This window comes from Sceloporus undulatus, chromosome 1 (genome assembly GCF_019175285.1).
Source record: "Sceloporus undulatus isolate JIND9_A2432 ecotype Alabama chromosome 1, SceUnd_v1.1, whole genome shotgun sequence".
NCBI classification, from domain to species: Eukaryota; Metazoa; Chordata; class Lepidosauria; order Squamata; family Phrynosomatidae; genus Sceloporus; species Sceloporus undulatus.
In genome coordinates this window covers 9,562,324-9,585,976 of record NC_056522.1, presented here as the reverse complement: position 1 = coordinate 9,585,976, position 23,653 = coordinate 9,562,324, and the positions used below count along the sequence as shown (strand labels likewise).

The window sequence follows — 23,653 nt, the reverse complement described above, 5'->3', positions numbered from 1 at the left end:
GTGTGCAAAATAATTGTAATACTAGCCACATGTGAGGCTGTTCAGAATAGTTAACCCTCCCCATAGCCTTTTATTTAAAAAAAAAAAAAAAAGAAATGGGAAAGTTAGACAAATGAGGGCTAGTCTACATCTTTCAGAATACTCTGAGGTGTCCTGAATTCACTCTTTACCTGGCTCTTAATTCTCTTCTTACCTGCTTTGCACCAACAACGCTACCTTCACTTGCACAGTCCCAGGCCACCCACCATGGGCATTTTGCTCTGAAACCAAGATAAGGAGCCCCGCCATGCCAATGACGTGCAGCAGATTGCTCCGGATTCTATTCTTCTCACTGTGAAGAGACCAGAAAACTTAGAATAAAAGGTGAGTTAAGTAAATGTGGGTTAGTGGGTGGAGACTCTGAACTGGGCCCAGGTGCTATGTAAACACAGCCTGCACTTGATTCAGGCTTTGGGGGCTGTGTGGTGTGGACACCATGCAGTCAGCTCGGGTGGGTGGGTGAGGGATTCAGGTTATAGGACTAATGTAGACAAGCTTTGGATTACAAGCAGGCTTTCGTGGCATATGCACAAGTGCCTCAGGGTCAAGGAGATAATTTTGCCATGTTTTGGTTAGGATTGCTGGATCTCAAGAGTTTTCATTGGTCATTTTCAAGTGAGAAATGGCGGTGCAATTTCTTCAATTTTAGGGGGCTCAGATCTAGTGTGCACATTTCCACCAGCTTGCAATAATTTCCAAGGAGTAATTGATTGGTTGTTACAACTTGCACAGATTCCCCATAAGAGTTGTGTAATTTACTTAGTCAGCTTCTTCCGTCACTCCCAGATATTGTGGTGTCAGAACTCACCCTCTGCTTTGCTCTATATCTTCATCAGTGACTCTGGATATTTGAGAAACATATTTTTAGTCAATTCTTAGAATGTTTTCAAATGTTTTGACTATCCCATTAAGACATACAAGCAGAATAATGTGATTGGGCATCCTAATGGAATAATGTAAATGCCTAGCAGATGAAAATATAAATTTGTTGTTGCTGTGTGCCTTAAAGTTGTTTCTGACTTATGGAAACTATAAGGTGAACCAATCACAGGGTTTATTATTGCCTTCCTCTGAGGCTGAGAGAATATGACTTGTCCGAGGTCATACTATGGATTTCCATAGCTAAGCTTGCTATGCACTTTTTTGAGTTTGATTTTGAGTATAAATATACATGCTTTGGCACTAGCCATTTGGCCTAGTCTGAACCAGGACAGAACCTCTGTTCAACTTCTAATAGATTCCTCACTAAGCCAACCACCCCACTTGCCATGGTGGCTGTTGAGCTATCTCCATTCCAGACACCCCTTGATTGTAGCTATGCTTCAGGATTAGTTAAGTATTACCACTAGCAAGGCCTCCACTTTTCACCTTCTACCACCTTTGCTTTGTTAGTTTTTGTGTGTGCATGCCTGTGTTTTGATTACTTCTCTGATAAAATGAAGAGCCTTGACAGACCAGCATCAAAGTCTGGCAGCAGAGTAGAGTGTGGTGTGGCATCCACACAACACACTCCCCAAGTCTACCCCCATGCCAGCGTGATGCCGCACACCCCGTCACACAGTGGGAGGCATCACAGCACTCTTCTGGCACTGCATTCAGATGACATAGCATCAAAGGAGCACCAGAAAGTAGTGGCACCAGCAGCTATGGCGCCCTTTCTATGGTATAAAGGCCACATATAAAATAAAGGTTATAAATAATAAAGGCCAGATCGGGGCTGTGACATGTAGTTGCCATGGCCCCGATCCGGCACTGAAAGGGGCAGTCTGTTCAGCCCCAAATAAACCTTTTTTGTAATTGCCTCTGGAGTTTTGTATGGTTTGGAATCATATACAAAGGAAAAGATCTCAGGCTGAACGTTGTCCCAGCCAAGGTGGACTCTTATTTGAGCTATTAAAATTACCCTAAGATATATTAATTTGTGGGTGACCTTCTGGGACCGCAGATTCTTGGGTAACAACTGCACCCAGATTTTTGGGGAGAGGGACAGTATGGTCCTTGAACCATCAAGACAGCCCAACGGCCCTAGTACCCCCTGAAACAGATCATCTGAAAAAACAATTAAAATGGACATCAACCCATTATGATTGTAAAATCCTGTTCTTGGAGAGTTCTCCATCCTGAACCCCTCTCTCCAGTATGGTTCAAAAGGTGATTAGAAGTGTTGTGTGGTCACTTCACTGAACACAAAATGGCAGCCGCAAGAACTTGCTATGGCTCTCCGGAGTTCTGGAAGAGCTCCAAATGTGGCCTTCCAAGGACTGGAGCATGTCCAACCCTGTACTCAACAAATTTTGTTTGTGACTTTAGATTAAGAGATAGATGTTTGTGCTGCTGGCTTCTTGCCTTCTCCCCACCCAGTCCTTTCTTTCCCTTGTTACTCCACTCCTTTTTCACTGTCAAGAACTGTCAAAAAGAAATTAATGGCTTAGGTAATGGGAGATACCAGATACTGAATGACAAATAGGGCAGAAACTGGCATTTGAAGGAAAAGACCCCCTGCCCTCAAGAAAGAACAAAAAAGATAGAATAAATATAAAGTAGAGAGATTCCATTTTTTTTCCTTGCCATAACTTTCACTCCCATAGCTAGTAAACAGCTTGTAAAACTATTTCTGGAGGTGCCCCAGGGTTGGAAGATGCCTTCAAGTAACGTCATTGAAGCTACTCCCTACTACTGGCAACAGGATGGGGCTTGCTGGGAAAGAACCCGGAAACTGGAACTATTCCAGTTCAGCAGCCAGAATCGGAGAACAAGTGAAAGTGGCTCCATCAACGTGTGAATATCTGTATGTATATAATTCAACAGGCACATTGAACACATGCGGGTATTACAGATAATTGCACTTACATGCATGCAACCTGAATGCTACACAGAAGCATGGGTATAGCTCTCTAGCTACCAGTCCTAGTTTTGTCACTCTTTACTCTTCAGTGGTAGAAGACAGCATGGGAAGAATCAAAAGAAAACTTCTCAGTTTGAGGCAGAAGCCACTAGGAGTAGTCTGTCATCTCTTCAGAAAACAAGGGCCCTTACACAGTACATATTTATAGCATTACAATTCCATTTTAACTGCTATGAAAATATCCCATGGAATCCTGAGGTTGGCTGTTTAGAGAGGGGCATTTAGGATTCTCAGCCAGAGTGCTCTGGTGCTGAAAAAACCCACTACAAACGATGATGATGATGATGATGATGATGATGATAACAATGATGTCCCTCACCAGACCAGAAATCTCAGGATTCTATGGAATGTTGCCATGACAGTCGAAGTGGACAATTAAAAGTGTCCATAAAGAAGGTTAAAATTTCCTTAGCAATCTGTTTTTATTTTATTTTTAAAAAATCTAAAATGTTCAATCGTAAATGAAGTTTTTAAAAATAATCTCCACTAATCACACCTGATTTTCTTTAGTTTTACCATCCCTGTGTCAGGTATTAGGTGAATATTTAGGTAAAAATCAGATGGCAAGAAAGGATGAAACACTCCAGTAAAACATTGGTGTTTATCAGACAAGCTCTTAAAGAGGTACTATTCCAGTGTGACTCCTCTAGCTGCCTCCTGTTGCATGCTGGGATTGGCAGTTTTAAGGAGGGGTATTTAGAATTCTCAGGCAGAGAAGTTCAGCTCCTTAAAACTGCCAATCCCAGCATGCAACAGGAGGCTGCTAGAGGAGTCACACTGGAATAGTACCTCTTTAAGAGCATAGTGTGATAAACATCATTGTAAACTACTGTAACTATCAACAGTTAACAAAATTCATAATAATAATAATAATAATAATAATAATAATAATAATAATAATGCCTATGCATTTGGGAGAAAACACCAGCGCTTTTCTTCCAAAGTAACAGCCATAACAGAAAAGTAGAAGTAATATTTTGTGGCACAAAAAATGTATACTGCACAAAAACAGTGGCCCTCCTGTTCCTGAATCAGAGGCTATGATGTGCACCTTTAGGATGACAGAACTGTGCCACTGACACAACAAGCAACTATGCTAGTGAATTGCAACAATGTACGATGAGGTACTGTGAAAGATGTCTCCTTGTGCAATGAGGCATCCATTACATATTGGGTCTCATCGCACAATGAGGCATGTATTTTGGAATATATAGTAGAGCAGGACATATTGTATTTTGAGACATGTTGCACATTGAGACATATTGCTCCGTGGTCAAGCTTCAGGCTTCACTTGTATGGTCCTGCTGGCATAGCTATGGGCTCATCTACACCAGCAAGAGTACCCCAGGCTTCTACCGAAGTATTCTGGCTCCAGATCTAGTTGGGTGTCTGTCTACACACAAGTCTCTGTTGGATCACCTAACACTACTGCTAGTGCAAGTGGTGTTGGCTGCATTGTTGTGACTCATGCCAACCGTAGTGGTGTGGTGTGACAAAACGGGGATGTGTTGCATAGACAGCCAGTCAGCATTGTTACAGAGTGTTTTCAAGCAAAATCTGGAGCAAAAGGTAAGTTTTTAAAAAACCAGTTTAAGGGAGGGAAAGGGTGGATTTGGTGTGGAAATGGCTTTATTTCATGAAGATAGCCCACACTTGAATCGAGGATTTGGTCCTGCAACATGAAGACAAGTCTTGTGATGAGGAGAAACTACATTATTTGGCATGTGTCGGTGAGCCCTGCATCTTTGTTCTTCTTAGAATAAAAACATTGAGCAATGGAACAATTCAACTTCACATGATCAGAAAAGTTGGTTTAACATAATGTAACTTCCCAACAGCATGCTAGCCAATGTATTTTGTGCAAAAGGGTGGCTTGAATCCCATTGGTTACTTCTGACTAGTCTCCCTAAATGAATTGTTGGATGCTGAGTCCGCACATAGGTAAATCTTCATGATTCAATGAGTCTACTTTAGTAGGCACTTACAATTGAACTGAGGCTAACGTCTTTTCCACAAAAAACATGGGAAAACATTCCTAAGTAAGGCTGGAGCCTTAATCACATTAGCTAGTATCAAGCACTATCATCCATTGCGTGTTCAGTTTTGAGGTTCATTCTTCAAGATCTCCACTGAACTGTTATGGCAATAAATTCCTTATACAGAATGCCATGTACCTTCATTGTTGACAGCCAACCATCCATCACTATAGTGACAGTCTATGAGGTAGGTCACCTCTCACTAGGAAATTTGCCATGCTTCCCTAAGCAGAAATTGATTTCTTAATCCTTGGATAAATAGCAGGATTTGATCCATCTTTGCTTTCTTTTTCTCTTGTAGGGGTGTTGAGAAACAAGACAACTTTCAAGCAATGAGACCCTTCTGGTTTTTCATACTGATTTTTGGGGTACTCCTGGCTGCACCAGGTATATTCCAATCAAATGTTGGTGTATTTTTCATCTCTGAGATGTTTTGTCGCATTTTCCTTTGTGTGTGTGTGTGTGTGTGTGGATTGTAGTACTATATTTGAACAGACTGGGGCTGCATCTACACTGCAGAAATAATACAGTTTGACACTATTTTACTGCCATGGCTCAATGCTATGGAATTCTGGAAACTGTTGTTTTCTGAGACATTTACCCATTTCTGTCACAGAACTCTGGTGCCACAACAAACAACAAATCCCAGGATTTCATAGGATGGACCTATGGCAGTTAAAGCAGTGTCAAACTGTGTTAATTCTGCACTGTGGTAGCAGCTTGGGAGAAAGTTGTTCTTGTTGTTATGTGCCACCACACCATCATATGAGGCTGTTAAAAGTATGACATCCTCAGTATCGTCAATTTGGCTTTAAGGGAGAATTCAGGCTTGATTTGCTCTCAAGCTCATTTATTTGTTTTCTGTTTGTTTGTTTTTGACAGACAGTGGTATTTTTAGGATGCTCTTGCAGCACCTCATTTTGACTGAATCAGTTCTTTTCCTGTCAGCTTTCTTCGCTTTCCAGCTTTCACATCCATACTTGGAAGTCAGAAATAATGTGACATGGATGATCCTGACTTAGGCCTGGTACAGATTAGGAGAAAGGGGCAGCCAGAGGCCATCCTTTTCTTCTCCGGATCATTGCTGCAGCAACCACACGGCTGTGACAATGATCCACTGGAAAAAGGAGATCTGAAATGGAGCTCTTTTCCCGTGATGCTGCCAAGGCGCCATTTGCACCCTGGGGCATTGCGGTGACATGTCTTGTGGAAGCTTCACACAAGACATGTCATGGATGCTCACGCTGTATGCATGGCATTGCGTCAAGATAGCACCGCCCATATGTACTAGGGTTTGGGAGCATGTGGTTGCTAAATGCTCCCAAACCCTAGTATCGGCGGCACCATGCCGCTTTTAGCCTGTGTGTACCAGGCCCGAGATATTCAAAGACAAATCTTTTCTCTTCAGGATTTTTCACAGTTTCTTTATAGCTGCTTTCCCCAGTATGAGAGTTCTTGACCACACTCCCCATTTTGTTTAATGTCTGAGCCAAGGTACAGAATTTTTTTGTTCCTAAATTTTGGAAAATATGGGTCTCAATTCTGTTGGTGAGTCTCAACTAGAATAGACCATTTGAATAAACTTTAAATGGTTGCGTCAACACATAGATAAAGCCCAAAGATTCAGAAGTAGAAAAAGGAGAGCATGGATTACAAATGGATTAACTCAATCAAGGAAGCCATGGCTCCGAGTTAAGGGTCTTATCTCTTAAGAGCTATTAAGAGCAGGGTCTCTTGTGGGTCTTATATTCACAGGGTCACCATAAAGTGAGGTTGTTTTATTGTTGTTAACTGCCCTTGGGTCAATCTCAGCTCATGGTAACCTTGTGGATGAGACATTATTATACTTTTATTCTTATATTATTATTATTATTATTATTAACCTTTATTTATAAAGCGCTGTAAATTTACACAGCGCTGTACATACAATCTTTTTAATTGGACGGTTCCCTGCCCTCAGGCTTACAATCTAGAAAGACACAACACAGAAGTAGAAGGGAGTGGTGGTGGGGAAGGGGCCTGTCTAGTAAGATAATACATATAAAATACATAGCAATACAGGAAATGATTCAATAAAACAGACAACAAAAGAACATCAAATAGCAAGTGACAATTATGCAATGCCTGGGAATGCTGCCCTGAACAGAATGGTCTTCAACTCCGTTTTGAAGCTGGTTAAGGAAGTGATGGCTCTTGCTCGCGGGGGAAGAAGGTTCCAGGAGTGAGGGGCAGCAAGTGAAAAGGGGCGAATCCGAGATGGGGCAGAGGAAATCCTGGGCTGTGACAGCAGGCCTTGACTACCAGAACGGAGGGCCCTGGTGGGAAGGTGAGGAGAAAGAAGGTCTGATAAGTAAGGGGGGGCAGCCCATGGAAGGCTTTAAACGTCGACAGCAGGAGTTTGTACTGAATGCGGAAAGGGAGGGAGAACCAGTGAAGGGATGCCAACACAGGAGAGATGTGGTCAGAGCGGTGGGTGGATGTGATAATGTGTGCAGCTGAATGCTGGACAGAAATTAAAGGATGGAGGTGAGAAAAAGGAAGCCAAGCCAGGAGGACGTTACAGTAATCAAGTCGTGAGATCACTAGGGCATGGACCAGGATCTTGGCAGTAGAGACGGAGAGATATGGTCGGATTTTGTCAATATTATACAAAAAGAATCTACAAGCCTTGGCTGTGGTCTGGATTTGAGGGATACACGACAGAGAACAGTCAAAGATAAAGCCAAGACTGCGGGCTTGCTGGACATCTCAAAGACTCCCTATTTTCCACTGCTTTGCTTAGTTGCAGTAACTTCATACCTGTGACCTCCTTAATAGAGTCCCTTCATCTAGCATGTGGTCTTCCTCTCTTTCTACTTTCCTCCACCATCCCTAGCATTATTATTTTTTCAAATGAGTCATGCTTTCTCATGATATGGCCAAAGTCCTCATCTTGGTCTCCAGGGAGATTTCTGGCTTGATCTGTTCTAGAACCCCCCCCCCTTTTTTTTTTTATTTTTGCTGTCCACAGAATCCTTAACACTCTTCTCCAGCACCACATCTCAAATGAATTGATTTTCATCCTATCCACTTTCTTAACTGTCCAGCTCTCAATCCATACATGGTAACAGGGAATACAATGGTTTATACAATTCTAACTTTTGTGCTCAGTTTATATTTTTGCTCTTTAGGATCTTTTCTAGTTCTTTCATAGCTGCCCTCCCCATTTTTCTTCTGATTTCTTTAGTGCAGACCCCAGTGTCTGATCCCAGATATGAGAACTCTTTTACTATTTCTATTTCCTCATTGCCTCAGTGACATTTCCAAGAGGCTCAGTGACATGTCCATTAATTGTCCAGTCCCAGGGCAACTGATAGGTGAATGCTTTACATGCAAGAATGGTGCAGAAAGACTTTTTAATTTTTTTAAATTTTTTTTTCAAAAAATGACATATGTTTTAATCTGGTTTTAATTTTTTATTGTTTAATTGTACACTGGTACCCCGGGTTACGAAATTAATTCGTTCCGCCGCCGCTTTCGTAACCCGGGATACTTCGTAAGCCGAATAGCCCATAGGCGCTAATGGGGAAAAGCCGCGGCTGCGCCGTGGCTCCATTTAAAAAAGCGGCGGGGTTTTTTCGTAACCCGAAAAAACCTTCGTAAGCCGAAACAATAAATCCCTATGGGATTTATTCGTATCCCGAAAATTTCGTAACCTGGGTATTTCGTAACCCGGGGGACCAGTGTAATTGTATTTTTTTAATTTTTGAAAATTTTAACAGTGTTTTCTCATTTAATCGTTGTATGCTGCTTTGAGTCCCAATATGGGAAAAAAGTTGGATAGAAATGATGATGATGATGATGATGATGATGATGATGATGGTGATGCAGAAAGCTCTGGTCTCCTTTTTTTCACAATGTTATTTCTTGAAGTGAAATGGTGCAGCCTTCTAATAGCTGTTGCTCCTCCAGACAATGGCAGAGGCTCAGAGTAGAAATATAAATTATATATGTTACTTTTTGTATCCATGAGGAGAAAAGAATATCCTGATACTCAGGGCACTCCATCAAGAAAAAACTGAACAGCAGCAAGATTCTTGGCACGTTACGTCATCTTTTTGGAAAGCTTGTTTGTGTAGAAAAGCAAATAGTTATTCTGTGCAGCAAAAGAGCTATTTACATAGAAAATCCACTTTCTGAATAGGTAAACAGGAACTATGTGCACGCACACACACACACACAAACACGAAAAGGGGAGAAAAGGGGTCTAGCAGTATCTTTGAGACAATGATACATTTTGGCATATATGTTCATGCATTCCTTGAAAGCTGATGCGAAAATGTATCAGTTAGCTTGCATCTGCACTGTAGAAATAATGCAGTTTGACAACACTTTAACTGGTATGGTTCCATTCTGCCGCATCCTGGGATTACAAGGTCTTTTGCTTTTTCTGACAGAGTGCTGCTGCCTTATAAAACTACAAATCCCAATATTCTTTAGGATGGAGCCATGGCAGGTGAAGTGGTGCCAAACTGACTTATTTTAACAGTGTACATGCATTCTTAGGGCCCATTCACATTACAAAAAAAATCGGTTCTGAAACCGATTCAATCACGTGAAGTTCCTACTCACCCCGAATCTCACACAAGCGAATCCGGGGCTTGCACACCCGTTCCGTGTTAAATGGCCCCTAGCGCGGGTCTTTTGAAATCGGCGCAAATACCGTTTCTTTTTAAAAACCCCGGGTCCTGGGAATGAGAACTTGGCCTCGATCACGATCGAGGCAAATTGAGGGAGGGATTTAGGTCAGAGGGTGGGCAAAGGGCAAGGCATTTCCTCCCCTCATCGGAGGGGAGGGGGAGGAGGAAAGAGCCCTGGGAAGAAGGGAGCAAGGGAAGGCATTCTTTAGGAGCCTCTTTTCCCTGCATCCCCTGCCCAAAGCCCTCTGTCGCTGGGCATTCCTTCCCTTGCAGGAGGAAAAAATCAGGTCATGAACGGAGCTCATGTCAGGCAACCCCCCCCTTTCAAATTCAAACAATTTTTTTGAGCGAACATGCGCATTGTTTATATTCCAGAATGTTGCAAACAATCAATGTTACATTTTTAACCATTTTTTTTGAGCAAATATGCGAATGATTTGTCTTCTTGAGCAGATACAGCAAGGGAAGCAAAGGGAAAGCTAATGTTGCCTTTAAAAGCATTTAAAAAAAGCATGGCAATCCCATCCTTTGCCTGGGACAGGGGCAGATCTGACCCAAAAGCCCACAGGTTTATAAAAAAGAGAGAGAGAGAGAGAGAGAGAGGCATCTCTCTCCCTGCTTCAGCCACTGAAACCCCTGTGCCTGGCTCTTTAAAAAGGGAGGACACTTCCCCTGATGCCCTGCAAACGTCACCATGACGATAGCTTGATTGGCAGCAGCCAATCTACAGAATGCATTCGATTTCTGTCAAAATGCATTCGATTTCAATTTGTAGTGGGCACTTGCTAACGGAGCGATTCGGGGGAGGGGCATCCGGATCATCCCAGTTCCCTCCATGTCTTTTAGGCCAGTATGAATGGGGCCTCAGTCTCAAAGGTGCTGAGGTATCCTTTCTTTCCCTCTGCTTTTTCTTCTTATGCTTAAATAGACTAACATCTTTTTATTCTCCTATTTTCCTGTGCAGCATTCACTACAGATATTCGGAGGGCTAAGGCCTGTAAAGATGCCAAAGGCATCTGTAGGCTTGCAACTTGCCTGCATGATCCTTGGGAGCGCATTGGAAAATGTGGAGACAAAAGGACTTGCTGCATAAGGTAAACTTGAAAGTTCAGAAGGTAACAGAAGGACACTGATTCAATGCAAATGTTAGTACTTCTATCTGAAAAGAGAACAATTACTTGGCTTTGTTATTGTTGTTGTGTGACTTTAAGTTGTTTTCAACTTATGGTAACTCTATATCATGAGGTTTTCTTAGTAACATTTGTTTAGTGGAAGTTTGCCATTGTGACTTGTCTAAGGTCACCCAGTGGATTTCACGGCTGATCTGGGAACTGAATCCTGGTCTCCAGAGTTGCAGTCCAACACTCAAACCACTGTGCCACATTGGTTCTATCTAGCTTTACCCACCCGTAACTGTTTCGTATTTACAAATGCCACTTAGTCAAAATTTTGACGCTATTGCCACAAAGGTAACTCCTCTCCCAACTTACTTCACTGGGCACCAGTTACATGGAGATGTCCATTCTGCTGGTAATCGAGCCATGGATGAATTACATTTTTGTCAGGCTTAGGAGGGGTTTGGGCCAAGAGATGTTACTTGGAACAGATCTACACAGGCCAGAATACTCCAAGATGCTGGGATGGGTGAATTTGTTGGGTCCTATCCCTGTTCTACATGAAGTAGAAAAGTCCCATCTCATTCCATGAACTTTTTTCTTTTTGCAGGAAAACCACTAAGTAGCCTTATCATAAGGCTCCTGATGGACATCTCAGGATTGACAGTGAATTTTACTCACAATATTGCTCTTGTTTTATTAAGTAGTGAGCCGGCATGCCTGAGTTTGAAAATAAAACTGGTGCCAATGAGAGAAGATGAGAAAAGATCTCTTGCCTTGAGCTTTGAAACAAATGCTTCCATTTGCTAGCCTCTGAAGGAATAGTAAGAGAAATAAAAAAATAATGAGCCCTGAAATGTCTCACTTGTGGGTCTTTGTGGTGGAGGGGGAAGTTCATTTTAAGAATGTCTTCAGAAAACCATGAGAAAGAAAAAAAAAATTGTGAAAAATAATTGCAGCTAAACAACTAAGCAATCCTGGTTGTGCATTGCTGTTCTTCGGGGACGTAAGGAAATAGTTTTCTTGTGAAAGTACTGAAATGTTTAAAACTTTGACTCAGTACAAATGGGCACTTTATGGCGCTCTGGGCCTGATTCTAGGGTTCGGGAGCATGCACCAACCACACGCTCCTGAACCCTAGTACATGCCCAGGTTAGCAGGGGAGCTCTCCATTGGAGAATACAGTAAGAAAGATATGTGTACAGGAGCAAAGAAACTTTCTTTATAATGAGTCAACCAACCCAGTTTTCCCAGCTCTGACTGGCAGCAATTACTATCTGGGTTTCAAGCAGGCTTCTTCCTATGACCTGGGTATATCTTGATGGTCTCCCATCCAGTTATTAACCAGGATCAATCTTGCTTAGCTTTCAAATTCAGATGAGACTAATGTGTTCTGGGTAGCTTGCATTTCTTGGAATCTTGGTGGATATTATTGGCTTATTGGCTTGTCATTAGAACACTTAATCCTAATGTTTCCTCATCCTGAATAAATGTCACAGGGATGTTTCACATGAGACCAGATGGGCAGGTCTGGACTTCTTCCTTCATTTTTTGGGTTGATCTTAGTCTTAGAAATGGGACTAGTTCGCCTTGGCTCTTGTAGTGCTACAGCCTCCTTGAGTGAGGTATTGTCAAGAATTGCCTCTTCCCAAGTTCAGAGAACCAGCCTTCAGTATTTCAAACAGCCAGAACTTTATTCCAGTAACCATAGGTGTTAGCAGGAAGACGTTTGTGGATAGCACTGCCATCATCCACAAACATAGGCATAACATTAACAATGTCCCGCCCTAATATTTCATAGGCTTTACTTTGATTTGTTTACCAATTTAAACATACCTGCCCCTTCTGACCGTATTTGCTCATATGGTCTCTCATCCAGTTATTAATCAGGCCCAATCTTCCAATACCAAACAACAATCTTCCCTCTACATCACTACTAAGCATCTAAACCAGAACAATGCCTCCCACTATTCCTCAACAACAAAAGTTACACACACTAAAATTTCCAAACTATTACATTAACCAATATAGCAAATCAATACACTTACACAATTTATGAGAGAGTCAGAGTCTGACAGGCATCGTGCTGCCACCTAGGGGCCAAGTTTCAGAAGGTCATGTTAGTCAAGAAGCATTTTGAGATAGCTCTTTCTTTCTCAGAGATGTTGGCAACAAAACATCAGGAAATAGAAAGCCAAGCTTATGTCCTTTCCAGTACTGGAGACCTGACAGATGAGCCCCAGTCTGAGTTCCATGGAGTCCTCTTCAGTTCTGATCTAGTGATGAGACTGGAGCAGCAGCCAAGATAAGACAACCTTGGAAGCAATATAAGACAATCTTGGAAGCTCACAGGTCACAGCTGGTTGCTGGCAACACTGGGTTGACTTTATGGATTTGCAAAGATCTACAGCCCTAAATACCCTAAAGACACCAGATCCCATCTGATTTTGGGAGCTAAGGAGGGTCAGCCCTGGTGAATACTTCAATAGGAGACTGGCAAGGAATACCACGTGCTGTAAGCTATATTTCAGAGGAAGGAATTTGCAAAGCCACTTCTGAGTATTCCTTGACTAATAAAATCCTATGAAAAATTCATGAGGGGAGCATCCATACAGGCCATATAAAATGGTCTCACATAGTTTTCACTGTGAGCTGTCCAAATGATGTATGCAATGACTGGTTCTTGCAAACTTGCCTCAGTATTTGTTGACAAGCTCATAGCTGCTACAGAGCAGGTTAACATGAAGGCAAGATGGATTTTCCTTCCATTGTAGATATTTCTCAGGTTAAAGTAAATCAATTTCCAACTTACATAAACAACACACACACACATGCATAACAAGTAATCACTCCTGTCTTACTGGTGATGTTCATAGGTCTATCTCATGACTTCTTTTCAAAGGGTAGGACCAGAGATCTTTCTCTTTCTCTGAAGTTTTGTCCAGTTAGAGGTTATTCCTGCCAGGAAGGCTGTGGAATATCATCCTTTTCCTTAGTGGATGGATCCACTGGCTCAAAACCTCTATGAAGGGAAGAGCATGTAATCCTAAATTTGTTGCTGTCCATCAAGGAATTCTCAATCTGACTAATCACATGGGGTTGCTCATCCACTAAGAACAGACAACTATTTATTTATTATATCCCTATGCATGTATGTATATATTATTTCATTTATATGCCACTTTTCTCCCAGATTGGGAAAAATGTTTTTAAATGTTGCATAATAATAACAACCCCATTATGGCAATGGTCAGTAGTATGTAAATTATATGAACAGATAGCAACTAACATCCTTTGCTCATGGCACATTGTAACATTATTATTATTATAATGATGTTGTTGTTGTGTGCCTTCAAGTCATTTCCAGCTTAGGGTGATCCTTAGGCAAACCTATCATGGCGTTTTCTTGGCAAGATTTGTACAGAGGAGTTTGTCCTATTTATCTACTTATACTTTCAATCTGCTTGGTTGGAAGAAGCTGGGACTAGTGATGGAAGCTCACCCCATCATACGGCACTTGTGCCTCAAACTGCCAACCTGCCAATCTTGCAACTGACAGAATCATTGCCTTAACCACTGAGGAACCATGTCTCCAGCATTATTATATTACTCTGTAATGATGGAGGATGATTTTTATGTCATACCCAAGTATGCTTTTTACTTGCCAGTAGGGATGGAAAGAATATTAACAAACCTTCCAAAAATGGCTGAAAAATGGGTTTTCTAAGGACTGGAGCACAGCTTTGGTGCAGCTTCTGGCCTCTTAAGATGCATGTGTTATTTAAACAGCATACCTCCAAAGTGACCCAAAGCAGCTTTATTTTGGCCTGTCTGTATGGGCCCATAGTCTCTAAAGGTATATTTTTTAAGTTCCTCTGGCTAATTAGCTCTGTTTTAAGCTATTTTACTGCCAGGAAAATGAGATTTTGAAATTGCTAGATCATCCCAGGGTTAGCTTTCTGCCTTCTCTTCTTTTCCTACCGCTTCCACATTCCTTCACTTCTTACTGTCAGAAAGAGTTTAATGGATTTGGTGGAAAGAAATGTCAGGCTTTCAGAAACCAACATTTCTTACAAAGAGGACAAGACCAAAAAAAGTAAATAAGACTTTCCACTCTTCTTTTTCTTCAACTACTTCTAATCCCATAGATGGTAAACACTTTGAGAAACTATTCCTCAGTCTTGGCAGTCTCTTTGAAGCAACGTCACTGAAGCTATTCCCGACTAAGAGCAACAGGATAGGGCATGCCAGGAGCGAATCTGAAAACTGGGATAGTTTCTCTACAGGAAAAAAAAAGGCTTCGAAAACAAGAGACAACGCTTCCCTCAAGGTGTGGAAAGCTGTAGGTATGTATATATAATTCATTGTGTTTACAGTAGTAGTTAATATATGTGTTCTACATTCCCAGTGATGTTAACCATTACTAAGAATTAGTCAGGAGTTTCAACAAGGAACTTTATTTAAACAAGCTTGCGTTCAACTTCCAGTTCTCCCGGCCCGTACTACACCATTTCTGTACGCCTGTTGCAGAGTTGCTTCCTAGTCGGTTTCTCACCACAGGAAAGGAGAAATGGGAAGACCCATAGACTCATCATGGACACACAGATTCTTATGAGCTGGAAGGGACTTAAAATGTAATCTAGTCCAGCTCCTTTGTTCATTGCATTGCTGAGGGCACATGCTAGGCAATATCTTACACTAGATTGTAAGCCCAAGGGCAGGGGACTATTATTTCTTGTTCTTTTTCTTGTAAAGCACCATGTATAGTGATGGCACTGTATAAATAGATGATGACAATGATGATGATGATGATGATGATGATGATGATATTAATAATAATATAGCTGCTCTGTTCATCTGTGCCTTCTCTCTTCTGTCAGATGTAGAAACTCTCCTATTTAGTTCTACATATCTTGACACATCATTCTTTTTATAACTTTAACAGCAGCAGCAGCAACAAAAACCCCTTTAAAGGCTAACTATATAGTTTCATGCTTTTAACTGTCTCAGTCTGCCAGGGACAGTCTTGATTAATCCTTTGTCATTGGCACTTTTCACCTGCTTTTAAAATGCCTCTCTCAAGTTTCCACAGTTGTCCTCAGCTTACTCAGGATCGTTATTTCAGGACTTTGTGTAACAAGAAAGCACACTATTGTCCCGAGGTGCATGTGGGTGTTAAAAGCTGAGATAAATACACACATCTGACACTTAAACTAGAGCAGCACATCCAGAGACTATATAGACAGACAAATAGGTTGATCTCTTTGTTGTATATAGTGGATGGGATTAGACAGGACACATATCTATGCAAGGATAATTGCACATATAAGACAAAGAACTAGATTAGGCAGTGACAGAATGTCTCAGGTGGGGAAGTAAACAGCTTAAGGTTAACCTAAGGTTAGAAATAGCAAATAATGGTAAGATAAGAGATATGACATGATATAGTACATAAATCGACATGTTTTACTGCAAGGAAGGGAATGACTGAATGATATACATGATATGATGAAGTGTGTGTGTGTGTGTGTGTGTGTGTGTGTGTGTGTATAAAGAGAGAGAGAGAGAAGCAGGAAGATGATGTATGAAGTGAGATATTATTATTATTATTATTATTATTATTATTATTATTATATTTATATCCCAGTCTTTTTCCGAGCTGGGACCCAGACCAACTTGCAACATTAAAATAACAACACAATTAAACACATAGAAAATGGTACATTAAAACAGAATTAAATTGTTACAACATTAAAATAGATAGCTTATTAAAATAATAAAATACAATTTAAAAAGACAAAACTTTTTAGAACACTTTAAAACAATACAACACCAAAAGCTGGCCCTTTAAAAGCATTCTGTTTTAAAAGCCTTTCTGAACAAGCCTGCCCTGCTGGTGGAAGGCCAAGATGGAGGGAGCCATTCTGGTCTCCCTGGGAAGGGAATTCCACAGTCTAGGGGCAGCCACTGAGAAGGCCCTCTCTTGCATCCCCAACAACTGCGCTTGTAGATGGTGATGGGACTGAGAGAAGGGCTTCTTCAGCGGATCTCAGGGCCCAGACCGGCTCATAGAGGGAGATGTAATCTGCCAAATAGCCTGGACCAGAGCCATATCTCAATGTTAGTTTGTAAAATTAAAAAACAAAACAAAATCAGGAAGCAGCTGTAAACAACAGTTGGCCCTCCGTATCCCCGGGGATACATTCCAGATCCTCCTGTAGATACCAAAATCTGTGGATGCCCAAGTCTTCAGTGATGCCATGGCCAAGCAGCTCCACTACCATTGGGCACAATGGGAATTTGCCACCCCAGCCACCCAAAGCCTGCCTCGCTGCTCTTACTGTGGATGGTGGCAGGGGGCCACCTCTTTTTCCTCCTCCTCTGGCTCTTTCCACTCCATATTTCCTCCACTGCCTCTTTCTCTTCCTCCTGCCTCTTCCTCCTCTTTTTCCTCCTCTTCCCGCCACCGCTGCCACCACCTCCACTTCTGCCTCTTCCTCCTCCCTCCTCCCCCTCTATGCCACTGCCACTGACTCTTCCTCCTTTTCCTCTGCCACTCCCTCCATGGACTTGCCATCCACAGATGCCCATGATCCACGGATGGCAAGTCCGTGGATACCAAGGGCCTAGTGTATACTGGAATTATAATGGTCTCAAACTAAATACATTTTATTTTTGTTTGTTTGTATTTATTTATTTTATATCTCACCTTTCTCTTAACTGAACCTCTGTGTCAAATATTTTCAGAGTAATTGTACCATTCCAATACTCATTAACATGTAGCAAATTGCAATATTCCTGCTGAGTTTATTAAAGTTGGGGGGGGGGGGGGCTAAGTGTTTCAGTGGGAGAATGGAAGAATTTTAAAGATAATGTTCAGAATTCACATAGGGACAGGCACATGAATGAGACATGTTCTACATGAAGGACTAAAGAGTCACTATTGCACTTCAGTAGTGTTCTGGTAATAGAAGTGGAAAAAGAGTTATGCTGACAGAATGCTCTTCTATTCCTTCTCTTTGTAGGTTCTGCATTGTGCATTGTAGTTGTGCACCCTATACCTGGAGCTGTGATTATAGTTTTGCATGCTATATTTTGCATTGCGGTTGTTCAGTGTGTTGCATAATGTTGCTATTCTGTATGAGGGGCCGCTATGGTGAATGCCCTATTGCAAGTATGTATACTACACTAAGTGGACGTTGGAGCCAGGTCACTGTGTGAGAAATTCTTTGAATGCATTGGCTATGGTCCTATGTCAATGCTGCACATCTGGAGTTATTTCTATTTATTGTGTTATAGACACCATTGCACAACAACATTGCACAATGGCATGCACAGCTCAATGTGACACTGAACATTTCATGCTCCTGTGGATATCATGCACAACTCATGGACAGGAAGCCTTCTGCTGTCTTCCACAGACTGCAGACACTGTGTGTCTGACAAATATGTCGAACCACTTTCATAGGTGAAGTTACACATGTGTGAGACACTTATCAGATTCTGTCCAGAAATGGACTAAAACTGGATGTGCCATCAAATGTATGGAAGTATTCCCATTCCTTAACCCACTTGTTGGCAGGCAAATATGAGAAAGAAGAGTTTGTGTCTTGTTTTCATTTAAGAAAATCTCTTACCTCTCCTTTTAGTTGTTTTATCTCCTACCATGAAGACCTTGGCTAGTCATTCTCCTGTTCTCTTCCTACTACTTCTGGCAGTTCCAGGTAAGTTGTATTGAAGCAAGAGGGATGGGGATGCTTTTAAGACAAAGCATGTATTTCTCAGAATATAGTTTATAAAGGAGGATGCACAATGAGTTGACGAGAGGTGAAGTTCCTGCTGTACTCATTGAAGATCCATTCATTGGACAGGTGGATGGAGGCAAGGGATGTGAAAAACCCTTGCTTATTCAGTCATTCTCAGTGAGACAGACTGTGTTGACTGGAGATGGAAAGACTATTGAGTGGCATCCTGATTTATGGCATTGTAACTGTATCTGTTCATGTTTATGATGCTAAAGGATGTGTCTAATCTGCTCTTACCAAAGAATGAGAGTGATAAGTTTCGACAAAACTCTGGTCATTGCACCATGGTTTGCTGGTGGGAGGGGTTTGGACACCTCATCCTTCAACAGCCAGCTTGCCAGCTCTGGAGAACTCCACCCCTCAGTGTGGATGGCTAGATTTTAATAGGAGCTTGGGGGATTGGATTGGGAAACAGAGTGTAGCCATGCCATTGTAACTATGTGTCTGATGCATGATAATGTTCAGTCATCTATTACTCATTTCCCAATCAAAAATGATTTCCCAGCACTCAGAAACCCCATCAGGAAGAATAAAAGAGCAGTGAGATTTTCACTCAGTTTTTCCCCATTATACAAACACCACAATGTGACCTGGTGGACTTGCTGCACCAAATACATGTTGCTGTTAAGCTTTTTGTGGGAAAAAAATTCCCACAAGTCTTTCTGCACATAAACATCTGCTGATATACTTTGCAACACTTGAAGAATACTGTGCAGAAATATTCATTTCCCCCTGCAGCAGATACAAAACTATGTGACAGAGGCCCTTGGTATCTGCTTGAGGTTCCAGGACCCCTGTGGATACCAAAACCCATGGATGCTCAAGTCCTGTTATATAAATGGTGTAATAAAATGGCATCCCTTATATACAAGAGCAAAATCAAGATTTGCTCTTTGGATTTTTTATTTATGAATATTTTTGAGCCATGGCTGGTTGAATCTGTGGATGCAGAATCCATGGATATGGAGGGACAACTGTAATTATTTGCTGCTCCAAACTAGCATGAAATAATTGGGGATTTACGTGCCCTGTGTTGACACAGACAGGCAGCCCATTAAGATTTTGCTAACTCTTCCTGTGAGCTTGTTTCTTTCTCTTCTATCCAGGGCACTCCACTCCACTAGACTCCACTACACTCCAAAGGAGTTTGTTCCACTGTCGAACAACCCTTACTCTTAGGAAGTTCCTCCTAATGTTGAGGTGGAATCTCTTTTCCTGTAGCTTGCATCCATTATTCCGTGTTCTAGTCTCTGTGGTAGCAGAAAACAAGCTTGCTCCCTCCTCAATATGACATCCCTTCAAATATTTGAACAGGGCTATCATAACACCCCTTAGCCTTCTCTTCTTCACTCACTGGTCCCACAAATCGAAAAATTCCTGCCCAGACCAACAAAAGACAAAACCCTTATTGGCCTAGTCTCTTAGTTGGTCCCCATTTAAGTTGATATGTTGAATCAACTGTTACCAAGCACAAAAAGTAAAGAAGAGGAAATGGTTCCACTCACTGGTTACTAGTGGCTCCTATATCAGTTGGCCAGTGAATCTGCTCTGGTTTTCACTCTGAACATTAAAGGAACCTTTTAAAATGCTGAACCTGTTTCGGGGATAGGGTTCTTAGGAAAGCTGAGACTCAAAATTGGAGCAGAGTTGTCATGGCACTTACCTGGCAGCCACCAAATGCGTCTGTTTCTACTAGAAGAAGAAAAAAAAAGAAGACAAAGAAGACTGGGGAGACTTTGAGAAGAATGCATAATCTTGTCCATATCTTTCTTTCTGTGCAGAATTTACCCAGACAAGTATTAGTTTTCCAGAGGAATGCGAATGGTCTGGAGGCAAATGCCAGGTGGCCCGATGTTTACTAAACTGGAGAGAAATTGGAAAATGTTCAAGGCTGGTGCCATGTTGCACTAGAAAGTAAGTCCAAAGCACAGAGATGTCAAATTATTATTTTTTTCCATAAGAAGGAGGAGACATGAGAATGTAGTGGTGGTGGGTTTAGGCAAAGAGTTTCCTCCAAGGCTCCTGTTTGGTCCCACCCTGAGACCATGAAAAAGTACCCCTCCAAATAGCAGATTGCAACCCTAAGTCCACCCATCCCTTTTAAAATCCCATCTTTACTTTGGCTAGATAAATCCAAAGCATGAGAGCCAGTGTGGTGCAGTGTTTTATTTTTATTGGAAACAGAGTTCAAATCCCTGCTTGGCCATGGAAGCCCACTGGGTTTTCCTTGGGCACATCACATACTCTCAGCCTTGGAGGGGGACTGTGGCCTCTGTGTGTGTGTGTGTGTGTGTGTGTGTGTGTGTGTGTGTGTGATATAACCACATACAGATTGTTTTGGCACACTGTTCTAGCAGTGAAATCATGCATATCAGCATTGTGAGTGGATGGGTAGGTGAGGAGGAAACAGCTGCACATGGAATGAAAGAACTGAACTATAGCAAACTGCACGTACTGTTCTTAAAAACAAGACATACACGATTCAAGAATAGATTAAGAACTAAAACCAGCACTGTGCTGGAAGATTCCAGATTTGTCTTCAGCTTGCCCAGTTTTAGTTGGTTTATTTATTTATTTATATTCCACTTTCTTTCTCGAGATCTCAGGGGGTGCACACAATAAAACTGACCAACTTGACCAATTTAGAACAAATTAAAAGGCTAAAAACATATTAAACAATTTAAGAAGTTAAATGGGGAAAGGTTCCAAATGGTTCAAATAATTTAAAACATGAACCATGTGTGCAGATTTGTGCAAAACCTAAGATGTTTTCGGAAATAACTGTCTTTACACTTGGTGCCTGAATGGCAGCAATATTGGAATCAGCTGGGCCTTGAAGAAGAGGATGTTAGGGAATTGTGGTGCCACAGCAGAGAAAGCCACAGCCCATATCAATTATAATATTGCCCTGATTGATAAGACCTAGAGGAGTGCCCCATAAAAGCTGTATGTACCTAGCAGTTGCAAAGTATTGGGGGGGGGGGGGGGGGACATAGATAAATGTCCTTTTTTTCCTTATGAAAGACCTCAATCATAAATGTTCCATAGATGATCTAGGATCTGTACTAATAGCTCACACTCTTTGTTTATACAGTGGGCCCTTGGTTTCCATTTGGGTTTGGTTTCAACAGCCCCCATGGATACCAAAAGATGCTTAAATCTCATATACAATATCATAGCAAAATGAAGGAGCCCTGGTGGGGTAGTGGTAAAATGCTGGTACAGCGGCAAGGTTACGATAGATTTCAAAGATATAGCCATGCTAGTCTGTAGAATCAGTATGTAGAGAGATCTTGTAGCACCTTTGAGACTAACTGAAAGAAATAAATTGGCAGCATTCACTTTTGTAGACTTCAGTCTACTTCCTCAAATGCGTCTGATGAAATAGACTGAAGTCTATGAACGTGAATACTGCCAATTTCTTTCTTTCAGTCAGTCTCAAAGGTGCTACAAGATCTCTCCACAAGTTTGTGAATTTGATCTTGCAGGGTCCCAGAGTCCACTCAGCCTTCCATCTTTTCGTAGGTTGGTAGAGTCCCCAGCTTGGTGGGGGCAATTGGCTTACATGTTGTAAACCGCTTAGAGAGTGCTAGTTCACTGATAGGTGGTATAGAAATGCACTTGCTATTTCTATTTCTAAAAAGGTGTTGCTTATATAAAATGGCAAAATCAAAGTTTGCTTTTGGGATTTCTTGGTTTGTGAATATTTCCAATCTGTGGATGGTTGAATCTGTGGATGCAAAATCTGTGGATATGGGGGGGGGGGGCTGACTGTACTATAGAAGGCAAAATGAGTTTGCATTTCTTCTCATTCACATTACTGACATAATTCCTTTTTCTTTGTCCTCTCTTCAGCATACCCTATGATGGCAGGTTCCAATCTGATGACAATATCCACTAGAGAGGAGTTGTATCTTTGTGACCTGCCAGAATGACAATTCACAGATTTGATGTTGGAAAATCATACACGAGCCCAAACATTTTAGTTTTTCAGCTTGCCTTATTGCTTGTTATTTTCTTCTTCTGTAGTTGGGCAATACATGGGTTCTCTTGAGTTCAATCCATGCCACCAAATCCAATGCATCAAAAGAGATTATGCAATGTAAAATATGTAATGCTCAATGCAGAGTACTTTCAAATACTCAGGTTTAGAACAAAGCCATATTTTTGTATTCCAGCTTTGCACAGTCAAATAATATATGAAGACCCAGTGCTGAGTTTTCAGAAACATTCACTTTAGACATATGAAAGCTTATCTTTGTTCTCTGATTTGCTGTGGTTCTGTATAGTGTACCAATAAACTTTTGTGATGCTGAATTTGTTTTGTGTGTGTGCATGTGTCAAATTAAAATATTTAATTTACATTATAAGATTTGAGAAAGGTACATTTGAAAAAAAAAAGAACTAAACTTTTAAAAAAGTGCTCACAACCATTTAAAACATTTTAAAGTCATTGAAAGCAGGAGTGGGCAACTTCTGTGGCAGCATAGGACCACTTTTCAAGTTGCACAGGTGCTCAAGTGTCATGAATTGAAGAGGCACAGCTTAAGGAGCTAGGAACCACCCCCTAAAATAGATAGATAAATAAATGCCCCAAACATTTATTACTTTTCCTTTTTTATTTTATCCTTAAGAAAAATAATTTCCATTGGTTGACATTATATTGAATCGTTGTGAATGTGTAAGTTAGATGTGAGAGCCAGAATGGCGTAGTGGTTTGAGTGTTGGGCTACAACTCTGGAGACCAGGATTCGATTCCCAGCTCAGCCATGAAACCAAGTGGGAAAGCTTGAGCAAGTCCTGCATGGCAGGGGGTTGGACTGGATGGCCCTTGTGGTCTCTTCCAACTCTATCATTCTATGATTCTCAGCCTCAGGGGAAGGCAATGACAAACCTCCTTTGAACAAATCTTGGCATGAAAACCCCATGATAGGTTCACCTTTGAGTCACCATAAATTGAAAATGACTCAAAGGTGCACAACAACAAGAACAACAACAAGCTAAACTTAGGACTCTATCACACATGGCTTTTAAACTGCCATTAAAATCAGACAATAGTGCCTTTGGCAATACT

At 41.4% G+C, this 23,653-nt stretch overlaps 1 protein-coding gene and 1 long non-coding RNA gene across 2 annotated transcripts; both read left to right on the top strand.

Annotated features, from left to right (window-relative positions):
- The first annotated feature begins 5,242 nt into the window (after nucleotides 1-5,242).
- Nucleotides 5,243-11,622, top strand: LOC121920538. Its single transcript, XR_006101731.1, has 3 exons — nucleotides 5,243-5,367; nucleotides 10,624-10,753; nucleotides 11,385-11,622. It is a non-coding gene; the product is annotated as an uncharacterized LOC121920538 (long non-coding RNA).
- A 3,287-nt stretch (nucleotides 11,623-14,909) lies between these two features.
- LOC121920484 (beta-defensin 4-like) lies at nucleotides 14,910-22,896 on the top strand. Its single transcript, XM_042447628.1, has 4 exons — nucleotides 14,910-15,120; nucleotides 18,424-18,498; nucleotides 20,361-20,493; nucleotides 22,435-22,896. The coding sequence occupies exons 2-4, from the start codon at nucleotides 18,441-18,443 to the stop codon at nucleotides 22,478-22,480; spliced, it is 237 nt and encodes a 78-aa protein (XP_042303562.1). The 5' UTR covers nucleotides 14,910-15,120; nucleotides 18,424-18,440; the 3' UTR covers nucleotides 22,481-22,896.
- Nucleotides 22,897-23,653: the final 757 nt, after the last annotated feature.